The sequence below is a fragment of the Xenia sp. Carnegie-2017 genome, unplaced genomic scaffold (assembly GCF_021976095.1).
Source record: "Xenia sp. Carnegie-2017 unplaced genomic scaffold, XeniaSp_v1 HiC_scaffold_16, whole genome shotgun sequence".
NCBI lineage: Eukaryota > Metazoa > Cnidaria > Anthozoa > Malacalcyonacea > Xeniidae > Xenia > Xenia sp. Carnegie-2017.
In genome coordinates this window covers 9,073,005-9,087,354 of record NW_025813469.1, presented here as the reverse complement: position 1 = coordinate 9,087,354, position 14,350 = coordinate 9,073,005, and the positions used below count along the sequence as shown (strand labels likewise).

Here is a 14,350-nt window from a genome sequence, read left to right as displayed (position 1 = left end):
TTTGTTTAGGCATTTATTGTATTATTACATAATGCATGCAGCAAGCTTACTATATACAACTCTTAGCTTTTTATGGGAATAATTAAATGTATGATATTTTCTCTCGGGGATGTGTATACTCATACAGGCGTATGAAATACGATAATTGGGGGGTGGGGAGGGAGAAAGCATATATTCATATATGCATGTTATAATCTGTCGAAAAACAATGAATTTAAAATACGGCATAATTTGCTTGTATTCTCCACAATTATCGATCTTTCTACACCCATGCATCATGGGGTGATGTTTTTACATTGAATCAAGATTTTTTAAATAAACATTACGAAGCGTTCTCCTTCCACTTCACCTTACGGCTTACCTATGTGTTACGTTTTTACAGGCAACTCAATCATACGAAATATACAATTCAAAAACAAAATCCAATTGTATCACACAAGAGAAATAAAGTTTTGAAAAAGACATCACCCCCCGTCAAGGGGCATGCGATGCTCGCGAAGCTCGCACGTTATCTACATGTTATTTTTAGAGCTGTGTTTTGAATTAGGGTCCTAAATGTTGTTATTGGAGGTTTTCCCTTACGGATAAAGCTTATGTTTTAATTTTTTGATTGGTACTAAAATACAGTGTATTTCGTTACTGCATTCAAAATACTTATGAAATCAATGAAGCGGAACTTATCGAGCAAAAAAAACAACGACACTTTGCAATGGCGCCGATATTAACAGAATGTCCGTGTACGAGATATCTAAGATAAAAGACACTGCATTGCATCCAAACTTAACAATACTGGGGTTAAAATCTTATTTTTGTCATCAGTGATCAAGAAAATGTACAAGATTTGCCGAATACTTTCAAGATTCGGCAATAAAAAACCACTCAAGACGGCAAAATATGACTAAGTGAGTTAAGAAGTTAGATATGCGAAATATATTCTATCGTATGCCAGCAAAAACAATGTCAAATGCTTGAAATAACGAATAATTAGAGTGAGTTGAGTGTGGTTTTTCATCCTTTATGATTTTTCTTTGAAAATACGAAAATTCAATCTCTGACAAGAATATTTGTTAATTTATGCAAAATTGGCATTTGACCAAAGCAGGTATATGGTAATTTTCTCAGTAAAAATTAAACTTATGTAAATTTTTCCTTCATGACATCCCCTAAAAGTGAACCTTCTTAACACCTTAAACATTACAGAATTGTTATTGCTATTTTTTTAAAGAAGTTAGAGCAATGTCGACACTACCATTTTAGGGGGTCTCAATTTTAAGACTTTCGTACCGGATTGAGCAAATGGCACATATGCCATGTTCTTTGTCATGGTCATTTTACCCAAAAACAGTTGAGATAACTTCCGTTAGATGATATGCATACAAATTCTAATACAGGTCCTACACATATTGATTATTCAAAAACATCATAAATAAAAAGCGAGAAAATGATCATTAAAGAAGTTTGAGGCAAAGGTCATGGAGCTGCAGAATCTTGTGGGGTTCGTGAATTCTGCATTTAAAGTGTCTATCGGAAATTTGCAATAATTTATAAGTTTTCGGTGTGAACTTTGGCCTTTTTTGTGGCGAACTCATTACTGTTACGTATTTGTATGACATCCATGCGCCTAGGAAGAAATAAACAGATTTGCAACTATACTAAAATTAGCAAAATTCTAAATAAATAATCAGAAACTGTAAATGTAATGAGCAATATTAATTTGTAGCAAAGATTAACCAGTATCAACAGTTCTTCTAAAACAGTTTAAATATTTAAATTAGTCAATGATGTCATGATCTCAGTTTATTTTTAACATTTTTAATTTGAATTTGCCCGTCTGGTATAAATATATATATTGCATTTGATAATAACACAAAATCAATTTCGTAGCACATATTTCACAAATATACTATGTGGATGAAACGATTATTAATTTTTAACATACAATTTATAAAAGTGTTATAAAAGTTGCAAATGGTATGGTGGCCGAATTAACAAAATAATTGCATACAAAATCGTTGCATAATAGTACTTAGTAACTAATAATGATCATATTTATACATCGTACGTAAGCACCTAAAACACGCCTAATGATTCTGTGTATTTTGTCTTACAAACCTTTCACTGATTGATGGTTAAAACTTTCAGGTTTTCATGTTTATACTGTTGAGCGTGATATTTATCCTTTGTTTCGATACGTGGCAAATTCTTTTGTGCCACGGAATTCGAATCATCTTAAGAATAGATTGTTATGTAAAGCATATACATTGCTTATGATTTTTATTGTTTTCCATATGTTTGATTTTAAATTTAGAGAAAATTGATTGAATTGTGCAAAAAATGTAAGTTTTAATACCTTTTGCGCGTAATACGACTCTATGTTCCTGCAGTGCGTGTATACTCATTAACTCATGTACTTTTATGAAATCACCAAAAAACATTTGGCAGATTTTGTCAAGAAAACCAACGGAAGCGAGAAGCATTTGCTACATCGCGAAAATCTTTAAATTCATAGACCATATATATATAACAAGCGATGCAAGTTTATATCACTAATAAACGGTTTGCTCATTTTGCTGGTTGATATTTCTATACTTATAAAATGACTCAAATATTTGAACAATTCAACATTAGCTGTAGAATTACTCTTTCAAAGTAAATTCGCTTTGTGAGGCATATATATCATTGAATCATATCACAGAGTTCGAGAAATAACACATATTGCACAATTAAACAATACTTCTTCAAGTAATCTATAATAAATATATTACTGGCATTATAGCAAGATTATAATTAATTCAAAATGTATAAAAAGCTCAATAGATCGCAAACAATTTACATTTATGGACTGATTTGTACATCGTAAACACACATAATGATTCAGTTTATTTCGTCTGACAAACCTTTTACTGGTTGACGGTTTAAGTCTTCGGGTTTTCACATTTCACGTTCTTGGCAAATTAAGCGCTGTATGTATACCTTTTGAGTCGATACGTGGGATATTATTTTATGTCACGGAAATCGAATCATCTTAAGAATAGATTGTTATATAAAGCAAAGACACGGCATATGATTTTTATTGTTTTGGTTTATGCAATAGATGACCATAACTTTGAGCAATATTATCAATAGCAAAAAATGTTTATTATAACGCATTATCATAGATTACTTTGGCCCCGTTTACACTATACCGGATTACTATCGTAGCAAGTTGAATTTCCTTTGTACTAAAAAAGCAGTGAATTTGTACAACGTCAGAAACATAATCAAATGGTTCAAATTTATCAGCTTAATAAGCCTTTACTCCGTACAGTTACCCCTTAAAAGGAAATGAAGATGTCGTGATGAGCGAATCCGGTATAGTGTACACGCAACCTTGTACAGCTTACTTTAAACACTTGACGTTATTTGCAGGGCATATATATATATATGTTTATATATATATACTAAAATGGGTGTATGTTGATTATTAATTTTGGGGGGGAGGGCTCATACTTAAATATGCATGTTGTAATGAATAATAAACAATGGATTTAAAAGAGCTTAAATTGGCTAATCACGAAAATTTGAACTCTAGCCTACACAATTATCAATATTCCGTACGCGCCCCTACAGGTATAAGTTGTTGTTCGATGAAACACGTATGAATTAGATGTTTCTAGTACAATTGAAATGCAAAGAAAAAAGTGGCTTTTCGTATATTTAAGAATTTTCTTGATAATCTACATTTGCAAGGTGTGTTCTGATTACATTCAGATGTGTCATTTAGTTTAAATATATATGGTATAGGCACAGAATATAGAATATGCAGAAAAGTCACTCGCGTCGGAATATCTGATGTCCTCACGCATGTTGTGCCGCGCATATTGGCTGCCATAATCCAGCAAGATATTTACTGCTTTTCACTTGCGCCCAACCATTAAAATGACACAACGTCAGTTCTTATATTAAAATATTTTTGATTTCCTTAATTTCGTAATAGCACGATTGAAATGATGCAATTAACGTAAACGACAACTTTTTTTAAATTTTTTATTGCAGACATGTTTCGCAAACTTATGCCATCTTCAGTGCGGTATAATGAATGAATATTTGAATGGAGTCAATAAATAAAGAAATATGATACAAGACGTGTGTATAGACTTTGCAGTGACGTCACGCACGCTTTAGCAGTTGTGCTGGTGGAGCATCTGGAGGACAAGCAAGTCAGCGCTTTCTAGGTAAGAAAAGTTTTTTTGCCGAGATATATAGAAAATATTCAGTGTAAGGATAGTAAATGCGTTACAAAATGAAATTAGGACATTGCAATGGAGATGTTCCGACGCCTACCATTTGGTCTAACCCTTAGTCCTGCAATATTATCAATGTTTATTCGTCACCACGTTTTGAATTACAAGAATGTCGATCCAGAAATAGTCTCCTTATTAATCGAGTCGTTATATGTTGACGATTTCGCTAGTGGAGCTTCTAATGAGGAGGAAGCTCTATACATCTATCATAGATCTCGAAAATTAATGAGCGAGGGAGGGTTCAAGCTTCGAAAATGGCATTCAAACTCGCAAAATGTCCGAAATGTTATCGCGAATGATGAAGATCGACCGTTTGTTAAGTTGGGAAATGAAAAGGGGTCATCAAATGTTAAACATATACCAAGTACGATGGTGGAAGACAAGTTAGTAAAACCTCCTTTGCCTCATACAGAGCCAAAACCTAAGTCCACATCTCAATATAACCGTTTTAAAATTCTAGGAATCAGCTGGGATGAGAACAGCGACGAACTTTGTTATGATCTTGAAAAGCTAGTGCATTATTAAAAATCACTTCTTGCAAGTAAGAGGTCAGTTTTAAAGCTATCTGCAAAGATATTCGATCCTATTGTCTTTTTTACACCCTTTACTATCACTATGAAGATGTTTCAAACCTTCTGCTCTTCTGGCAGTAATTGGGGTGAAGATCTGTTTGGCAAGGCCTTATCACGTTGGAATTCTCTCGTTCACGATTTAATGGCATTAAGTGACATACGAGTACCACGTTGTTACTTCCATGGTGGATACGATTCATCTCCAATTCATCAGATACATGGATTATGCGATGCATCGGAATTTGCCTTTGCCGTAGTTGTATATCTACGAACGGAACATAAAAACGGTGAAATTGAAGTGAATCTAAAAGCAGCCAAGACAAAAGTCGCTCCTATCAAACGACAGACCATAGCAAGACTTGAATTGTTAGGCGCAAATACCTTAGCAAGATTAGTCGATTCGATTGTGAAAGCGTTGACTTCAATAAAATGTACCCTGATATTATCCTATGGACGGATTCATTTACCACATTGTGTTGGATTCGAAATCATAATCTGTGGAAGTCGTATGTACAGAACTGCGTAAATGAAATCAGAAAGTTAACTAGTGGTTATAAATGGAGACACTGCCCTGGGGTAATAAACTCTGCCGACTTGCCTTCTCGTTGGTACTCCGGAAGGGAACTTGTGCGATCTAGAATCTGGTGGAATGGTCCGCAGTTTCTCCAAGATACTGAAGTAAAATGGCCCGAAGATCTTCAACCTACAAAATTGGATGAGGACCATTGCTACACAGAGACAACACAAAATCCTCTTCAAATAACACATTCGTTGACGTTAACATCGCTTCCTGACCGTAATTCAATCCACTTGGAGAAAATTATTGATCAAGACAGATATGGTACAAAGAACAAACTACTTCGTGTCACAGCACAAATTTTAAGGTTTATCAAGAAATCAAGAAAGCAACTATGCTCTGTTACGTCTGAGTTAAATGCTAATGACCTATTCAAAGCTGAGAGATTATGGATCAGAATTACAATGTGTACGAGCCGGTCGTAAAAATGTACGAGTTCAACAACTTGGTTTGTTTCTCGACGATGATCAGACTATTCGGTGTGAAGGTCGAATTGACCATTCTACATTACCTGATTGTGCCAAACAGCCGATTTTGTTGCCCTCTAATCATACCTTTTCGAAATTAATTATACGCGACTGTCACAATATAGTATACCACGAAGGAATTAGAAAAACTCTGAATTGCGTTTGAGAAAAATACTGGATCTTGCGTGGTCGAGAGTGCGTCAAGGGCGTTGTGCGTAGTTGTATCAAATGCAAGAAATTCGAAAGTATAGCTTTCCAACAGCGAAGGAAGCGTGTTTGCCATCAAGTCGAGTAAGCAAAGAGCCTCCCTTTTCAAACACCGGTATTGACTTTGCAGGCCCTTTATACGCTACTAACCATCAAGAAATGGATAAAGTATTTATCTGTTTGTTCACTTGTGCCTCCACTCGAGCGGTTCATCTTGAACTTGTTTGTTATTTGTCTGTGCTATCGTTTCTGCAAGCTTTCCGAAGGTTTGTCTCACGAAGAGGTTTGCCGTCTAGACTAATATCAGACAATGCCAAGACCTTCAAAAGTGCTTCAAAGGAAGTTGCTAATATACTGAGATCAACTGACATACAAAGCGAACTGGCTTCTAAGGGTGTCAATTGGGAATTTATCATTGAAAAGGCACCTTGGCAAGGAGGATTCTACGAACGAATGATACAAAGTACAAAGAGATGTTTAAAGAAAACTCTCGGTCGATCCTCAATGGATTTTGACGCGCTTGGAACCATTTTGGTAGAAATTGAGGCTACCATTAATAATCCTCCACTTACATACATCTATGATGACCAAAAAGGAATTTCTTACCCTCTGACTGCATTTCAATTAATTTACCGATGGCAACATACTCTTACGGCTAGTGATCGACAATTTGAAATCATCAGTACGAATCGAACACTAACCAGAAAGATGAAATATCAGAAACGTTTGTTAGATCAGTTCATTAATGGTTGGAAGTTGTTTTAAGTGTCAAAGAGACTTCCCGTTTACTTCATGGAGCACAGAAGGAGAAGATAGCTGTCGGTGATGTTGTTGTGTTAAAAAATGATGTTTCTCATCGAATTTTGTGGAAATTGGCAAGAGTTACCGAGCTCAAGTAAGTAAGGATGGTGTTGTTCGAGCAGCAAAGGTCTGTGTTGCGAGTACTACAAAGGCTCTATCGTCAGAACTACGTCGTCCAATACAACAACTGATACCACTTCAGTTGAATATGCCTCCCGCGAATACCGTGGTTCTTAAAACCACTAGTGGAATTTAGTCTAAAGACGAAAACTCTATGAAAACCCGACAACGAAGAACTGCAGCCGTGATTGGAGACCTATTGCGACAGTCAAATAGCAAAAACTCGTGGAAATAAATTGATCAATATGATTAACGTCGGGAGTGTGATGAACATTTGTTTTATCTTTGTTTTTGTTGTTGCGGATAGCGTGCATTTCACGTGATTGACACTTTCGTATTATTACCGAAGGGAGGAGTTGTTGTTGACATTATAGATTCGAGATGTTGTTATTGAATTGTGAAGTAGTTTTCTTTTAGACGACTTCGTTGCACAATGAAATTTCAAAAATAAATCATTTAAACTAACGTAAATTTCAAAATTATGTGTTCGAGAATAAAATTAGCGATTTTATCGTTCAACGTGCATGACACAAGCTAAATAAGGAGGATAAGTTCAAGCAGTTAGAGGTACAACTCAAGGTAGTAGAAGATGAGGGGTTACTAAAATGTCAGGGTAGGCTAGCAGAATCAAACTTGGAAGAGGAAACAACTTCCAATCTTATTACTAAAGGAAGGTCAATTGACTGAATTAATAGTTGAGCATTGCCACAAAAAGGTACATTATAGCGGAGTTAGGGCAACTTTAGCAGAGATAAGGTCATGGTTCTGGATTCCACAAGAGAGAGAGAAGGTAAAATCAATTCTCAACAAGTGTGCCATGTGCAAAAAATTAGAGGGTAAACCATATAATAGACCGAACGAAGCAAACCTTCCGGCATTGAGAGTGGAGCAAGCAGAACCATTTTTAAAGACTTTAAAAACAGGGGTAGATTTTGCTGGACCACTATATGTGAAGAATACATCAAGGGGGACATGTATACATCGCATTATTTTCTTGTTGCGTAACTAGGGCCTTACAATTAGACCTAGTTTAAGATTTGTCTGCGGATCAATTCATGAAATGTCTTAGACGAATTCAGCGAGAAGGTGGACCCCATCATTTATGGTATCAGACAATGCAAAAACATTCAAAGCAACAGTCAAGACTTTAGGAAACCTCTATAATAATGCAAGTGCGCAAAGGTATTTGGGAAACAATAGGATAGAGTGGGAATTCAATCTAGAAAGAGCTCCCTGGTGGGGTGGATTTTTTGAAAGGATGGTTAGGTCAGTGAAGAGGTGCTTGAAGAATGTATTAGGAAATGGTAGATTGACATTTGACGAACTTCTGACAGTGATGGTAGAAGTTAAGGCAACATTAAATTCTAGGCCATTGACGAACGACGAGGTGGGTGGTGAACCACTAACTCTGTCGCATTTGGTGACGGGAAAAAGGTTGTTGTCCATGCCTGACGAAGGGTCTGGTGAAGAGGAGTCTGATGAGGGTTACTGTAAAGAACTGTATCAGTATTTGAGTAAAAAAGATGCACTTCTGGAATACGTGGCGTAAAGAGTTTTGGTTGGTTTAAGTGAGTTCCATAGCAGGACAAGGACAATGCTATTAGGCTCGTAGAGAAGGGAGATGTCGTGACTGTTTCTGAGGATAATGTCAAAAGAGGAAATTGGACGACAGGTGTAATAAAGGAGTTGTTTTCAGGGAGAGCTGGGGTGGAATGAGGCGCTAATGTCAGGCTAGTTAAAAACGGTAAAGTCGTTCACTTCAATTGTCCCGTCCAAAAGCTTTTTCCTACCGAGTTACAGCACGACGAAAAGGAATGAGAGCGAAAAGAGAATGAAAAAGGACTGAGAGGAAAGGAGAAAAACATGAGGGTAGACGCAAGAGAACCGCTGCTCTTGATTTTGTATGGAAGACACAGAGTATGCTTGATTAGTGGGACTAATCAATGTGGGGAGTGTGTTGTAAATTGTCATGTCAAATTATGTAGCGTGTGACTGTGTCATATTATACATTATAAGATATAACGGATATTATTATATTGATGTAAAATACTATAGTCATGTTAAGAGAACAATTCCTCACCGCAGTGCGTTATTGCGGTAGGATGTAAGTAGAAACGGTATAACAAAGATGAAAGTCATGTAAAAGCCAAAAACAATTTTCGAATAATTATTTATAAATATAGCTTGTATGCGTTGGTTTGGGAGTTCGGAAAAGTTGACGTTATTGGTGTATGAACTGGTCATACAAATTTGATAAATTAGTAGTCGTATTGCAGAAGGCAAAAAAGTTCGAAAATGCAGTTTAAGGATTGACGGTTGTCCGTAATCTTAACGAGATCAATTTAAGTATTCCGTATCGTGAAGTACCAACGTTTAGAACTCCGTCTTTTAAAAATCATGCACAACCACTGTAAATATCATATCAAAGTGTTAAATATAATTATCAAAATACAGTCCTATCGTTCGTGTGAAGTTTGAGAACAGTGAACAAGCACTTCGTACAGATTGTGCGAAATGTGTTTTTCTTTGGAGAACGATTGAGCAAACGCGAAACAACAAAAAATATATACAACTCACATTTGGAATTATTATAAAATAAGATGATTCCGTAAAAATACTTCAATGCTAAATGAGACTTCACCCTGACGAAATCAGTAGAAGCATTCAGGCTTAGTCAAATCAAAGACAACTTCATGTCACAATTTTAACCAAATTAGCTACCTTTTGCTGGTTTCTTTTGTACACAACATTTTGTCTTTTTTTATTTGGTATTAGATGATCTTGAGTATATTAATATGGCAGTAAGCTTTCAACTTAAATAATTGAATGCCGATTCTATTTTCTTATGCCATGTTTATAATGACACGTGTATTATCGAGAGAATAAGGAAATTTTCACCAACCTTTGGGCCTTGGGGGTATACCTTTTCCTATTTTCAGTTAGAGATATGTAATGTATGAAATCCTTTACCAAAAATTAGCTTCTCGTATTCTTTACTTTGTAACAGAAAAGATATATGTTTTGATAGAGAGCCCAATAGTCCAAGCTTAAAATGGACTTAACCTTTCTTTTGTCTATACTAAATTTGAAGAGTGTGAGCACCCATCGTTTGTGACGTTAATTGAAATGTGATATTGGCTTTGTTGTTGCGACCATCAAAGATGCTATAGCCGAAAGGAACTCTGGTGAATTTGCATGAGCTATCATTTTCAGCTTATTTTCGTCAGGAAGTTTATGTTTTGATAACTCCTTTTTCCTTTTGCAACTAATTTATATTACCATTAGACAACACACAAAATTATTTTTACTTGGGGCGAAAACTACCAAACACTTATATTGAAGGCTAATTATTCTTTCAAAGATTTTGTTTGCGTCATGTGAAAATAACAAAACATCTAAGATCTTTATATAAAATGAATATCACATTATTTAAACGCTATACTTAAATAATTATGAAATTTATGCAGCTGTTTATAAATATAAATAACACGAAAAAATGACATTGAAAACGTCATGAAATGTACAGAAATGTTATAACTACCAACGATTCTATTAACATTATTTCAAAGAGCACAATTCCATACCGAAGTAATGTAAAAATATACTAATATAAACTTGTCCTCGCATGCCCTTCAAAAATAGGCATCATAAAAATGGGTGTTTTTAAGAAAAAGCAAACATACAACAAACATGTTAGATGTTGTTGAATTAGTACAAAAAAGTTCTCTGCGTGCAAATACATCAATTATAAACAAGAATTTGCCCAGAGCAGGAAATCAAAGGAAGTATTTCGGCTTTGTCTAATCAAAGACAACTTCCTCCAAAAATTATGGCTTTAATTACTTTTAGCTAGTTTTATGTACATTACATTTTGTCTGCTGTATCTTTTGGTCTTATATGATCTTTGCTATGCTTGTAATCTATTAACATGAATAATTGAAAATGATTGTATTTTACCTATTCTATGTTTATAGTGAAACGTGTGTTATCTAGAGAATAAGGAACACTTTCACCAAGCGTTATTCTTTTCTTATTTTCTGTTACAGACTCTAATGCATAATATCTTCTACCAAATATTGGCTTTTTTCTTTTCTTTGTAAAAAAAGCATAAATGCTGTAATGGAGCATTCGTGACTCAAAGCCAAGAAAGGTCTCGAAGCTACAGTTAAGTTTGACAATTGTGGCCACCTTGTTGTTCATGACCTTAATATTAAATATGATATTAGCTAAAGAAAATCCCGACGGCTGAATTTGCGAATGATTATAACGATAATCTAGCTATCTTTGATAAATCCGCTGTATGAGACTGTTAAATAAAAACTAAATGTGATCAAAACGTTCAATATTGGGAGAAAACCAGCATGAGCTAGTTTTTACTTATATTGCGGCGGAAGTTTATGGTTTGATAATAGCTAAGTCATTTCAACTGAACTGAACCTGTTTGCAACAAACAAAAATTATTTTATGTCTATCTTTCAAACAAGGAATGAGGAATCCTAGAAGGGAGCGAGGAAGGGAACAGGGATGCGAAAACAAAGAATGAAAAAAGCCGAAATCGTTAAAACAAGGAATGAGAAAAGCCGGAATCTTTAAAACAAGGAATTTGTAATTAGGCAAAAACCGTGTATATTCAAAACAAATTCGTACGACATCGTACTAATTCCCAATTTTTCACAAATTTTATGCAAACGGCTAGTTAAGATGCGTTATTTTTAAAAAAGCTTCCAAAGAATGGTTTACAAGGCAATTACCAAGGAGTTTCATCGAATTGATTGCGAAAATTTTTCTTTTAAAGCGAGATATGAGTCTGGGCATGTTGCCAACTGATTTTGGACTTCGAACCACTTGCGTTCTCGTATAAAGTTAACAAAGCGATTGGTATGTACTCAGTAAACCAACGTTTCTTTCGATTTATGACTGCCAAATGTGTCTAAACAATTGAACTGATTTCGGTCGCTATTTGGTCATTTGTCAACACTGTGTCATCACTGCATTTTGAAAGTTTCGAGGGGGAAAGCAACTGTTTTAATGGTATTTTTTTATTTTTTTCTCTTAAAAGTTGAGATTTGTGATGCTCTAATTTCAGTTGATTTCTGCTTGCTTTTTTGCATCATCTTAATTCAAATTCCACGGTGTGTCGTAACTCGTAAACATTCTCACATTGTTAACTAAGTATAAATAACTCATGTAAATTTCAGCATATAATGCAATAGAGTTTTTAAAGTTTTGCATTTTTAAATTTCATGAATAAGATAAGTTTTAATATTTCAATATTATCTTTGGGGAATAAAGAGCCTTGCATTTCTCTTGACTTTCACACCATGCAACATTTGTTATTATTAAAATACAGTGATGACGCAATGTTGACAAATGAGAAAATAGCGACCGAAATCAGTTCAATTGTTTGGGCAAACGGGACAGTCATAAATTGAAAGAAACTTATTGAGTACATATCAATAGCTTTGTTAACTTCATACGAGGACACAATTGGTTCGAAGTTCCAAAATCAGTTGGCAACATGCCCAGACTCATATCTCATGAAGAACTCATAACGAACTCACAGAATTTCTACATACTCTTCAAAATCTGTTCAGGCAAACACAACAAACGTTAGTATGAAACGACCATCTTGGCTTAGAGCACTGTAAAAGTAAAATTGAGCATTGTATACCAATTGCTTCTGCGATTTTACTTTCACTAAATGATCCTCATCCTCAAAATGACCCCTGCCTTACAGCGACGCAAAATGCACAAATACAAACGCCAACGCTTCGATCGCTGGTGGAAAAATTAATTTGTGACATGGAAGTCGAATTTGAGAAGGTTACAGCTGCTTTGGAAACATCTTATGATGAAGACGTTAGAGATGTTATTTCATTTCTTTTTGGAGAAAGATTGAGCAAACATGAAATAAGCAATAAAATATGCAACTCACATTAGGAATTATTATAAAAAGAGATGAATCCGTACAAATACATCAATGATAAATGAGAATTCGCCCTGACGAAATCAGTAGAAGCATTCAGGCTTAGTCAAATCAAAGACAACTTCCTGTCACAATTTTAACAAAATTAGCTACCTTTTACTGTGTTTTTTTGTACAAAACATTTTGTCTTTTTTTATTTGGTGTTAGATGATCTTGAGTATATTAATGTGGCAGTAAGCTTTCAACTTAAATAATTGAATGCTGATTCTACTTTCTTATGCCATGTTTATAATGACACGTGTATTATCGAGAGTATAAGGAAAACTTTCACTAACCTTTGGGCCTTAAGGGTATATCTTTTCCTATTTTCAGTTAGAGATCTGTAATGTATGAAGTCCTTTACCAAAAATTAGCTTCTTGTGTTCTTTACTTTGTAACAGAAAGGATATACGTTTTGATAGAAAGCTCGTTAGTCCAAGCCAAAAATGGTCTTGACCTTTCTTTTGTCTATACCAAACTTGAAGAGTGTGACCACCCATCGTTTGTGACGTTAATTAAAATGTGATATTGGCTTTGTTGTTGTGACCATCAAAGATGCAAAAACCAAAAGGAACTCTGGTGAAGTGTCATGAGCTATTTTCAGCTTGTTTTCGTGCGGAAGCTTATGTTTTGGTATTACCATTAGGCAACACACAAGAATTATTTTTATTTGGGGCGAAAACTACACAACACCTATAATACAGGCTATTATCCTTTCGAAGATTTTGTTTTCGTTATGTGAAAATAACAAAAGATCTAAGATCTTTATATAAAGTGAATATCATAATTATTTAAACACTGTACTTGAATAATTATAAAATTTATATAGCTGTTTATAAATATATATAACACGACATTGTGAAAAATGACATTGAAACGTCATGAAATGTACAGAAATGTTATAACTACCAACGATTCTATTAACATTATTTCAAAGTGGACAACTCCATACAGAAGTCATGTAAATATATACTAATACAATACTTCTCCTCGCATGCCCTTCAAAAATAGGCATCATAAAAAATGGGTGTTTTTAAGAAAAAGCAAACATACAACAAACATGTTAGCCGTTGTTGAATTAGTACAAAAAAGTTCTTTGCGTGCAAATACATCAATGACAAACAAGAATTTGCCCTGAGCAGGAAATCAGTGGAAGTATTTCGGCTTTGTCTAATCGAAGACAAATTCCTCTAAAAATTATGGCTTTAATTACCTTTAGCTAGTTTTTTGTACATTACATTTTGTCTGCGGTGTCTTTTGGTCTTACATGATCTTTGCTATGCTTGTAATCTATTAACATGAATAATTGAAAATGATTGTATTTTATCTATTCTATGTTTATAATAACACGTGTATTA

General features: G+C 34.7%; 3 protein-coding genes across 5 annotated transcripts in view; 2 read left to right on the top strand and 1 right to left on the bottom strand.

Moving 5' to 3' along the window:
* The window catches only part of LOC124436386 (NACHT, LRR and PYD domains-containing protein 12-like), a 42,114-nt gene extending 28,628 nt beyond the window's left edge, over positions 1 to 13,486 (bottom strand). For 2 of the 3 annotated variants that reach the window (XM_046986300.1, XM_046986302.1), the window contains exons 1-2: positions 5,237 to 5,369; positions 4,916 to 5,120 (exon numbers count right to left, since the gene is read on the bottom strand). The gene's annotated coding sequence lies outside the window, so the exon portion shown is untranslated. Of the gene's footprint in view, positions 1 to 4,915; positions 5,121 to 5,236; positions 5,370 to 13,288 lie in introns of those variants that run through there. The other variant, XM_046986301.1, reaches the window with a different exon arrangement.
* Positions 4,302 to 5,857, top strand: LOC124435999. The gene is made up of 3 exons (XM_046985926.1): positions 4,302 to 4,796; positions 4,905 to 5,261; positions 5,372 to 5,857. The coding sequence occupies exons 1-3, from the start codon at positions 4,302 to 4,304 to the stop codon at positions 5,855 to 5,857; spliced, it is 1,338 nt and encodes a 445-aa protein (XP_046841882.1).
* Positions 6,128 to 6,871, top strand: LOC124435998. Its single transcript, XM_046985925.1, has one exon. It carries the CDS (start codon positions 6,128 to 6,130, stop codon positions 6,869 to 6,871), a length of 744 nt encoding a protein of 247 aa, XP_046841881.1.
* Positions 13,487 to 14,350: the final 864 nt, after the last annotated feature.

Excerpts from the sequence above, each read along its gene's own strand:
- LOC124435998 (XM_046985925.1), top strand. The coding sequence starts at position 6,128 with ATGCAAGAAATTCGAAAGTATAGCTTTCCAACAGCGAAGGAAGCGTGT.
- LOC124435999 (XM_046985926.1), top strand. The coding sequence starts at position 4,302 with ATGGAGATGTTCCGACGCCTACCATTTGGTCTAACCCTTAGTCCTGCA. Across the intron at positions 4,797-4,904 it reads GTTATGATCTTGAAAAGCTA|ATGTTTCAAACCTTCTGCTC; the intron begins GTGCATTATTAA and ends ATCACTATGAAG. Across the intron at positions 5,262-5,371 it reads CAAGATTAGTCGATTCGATT|AACTGCGTAAATGAAATCAG; the intron begins GTGAAAGCGTTG and ends TCGTATGTACAG.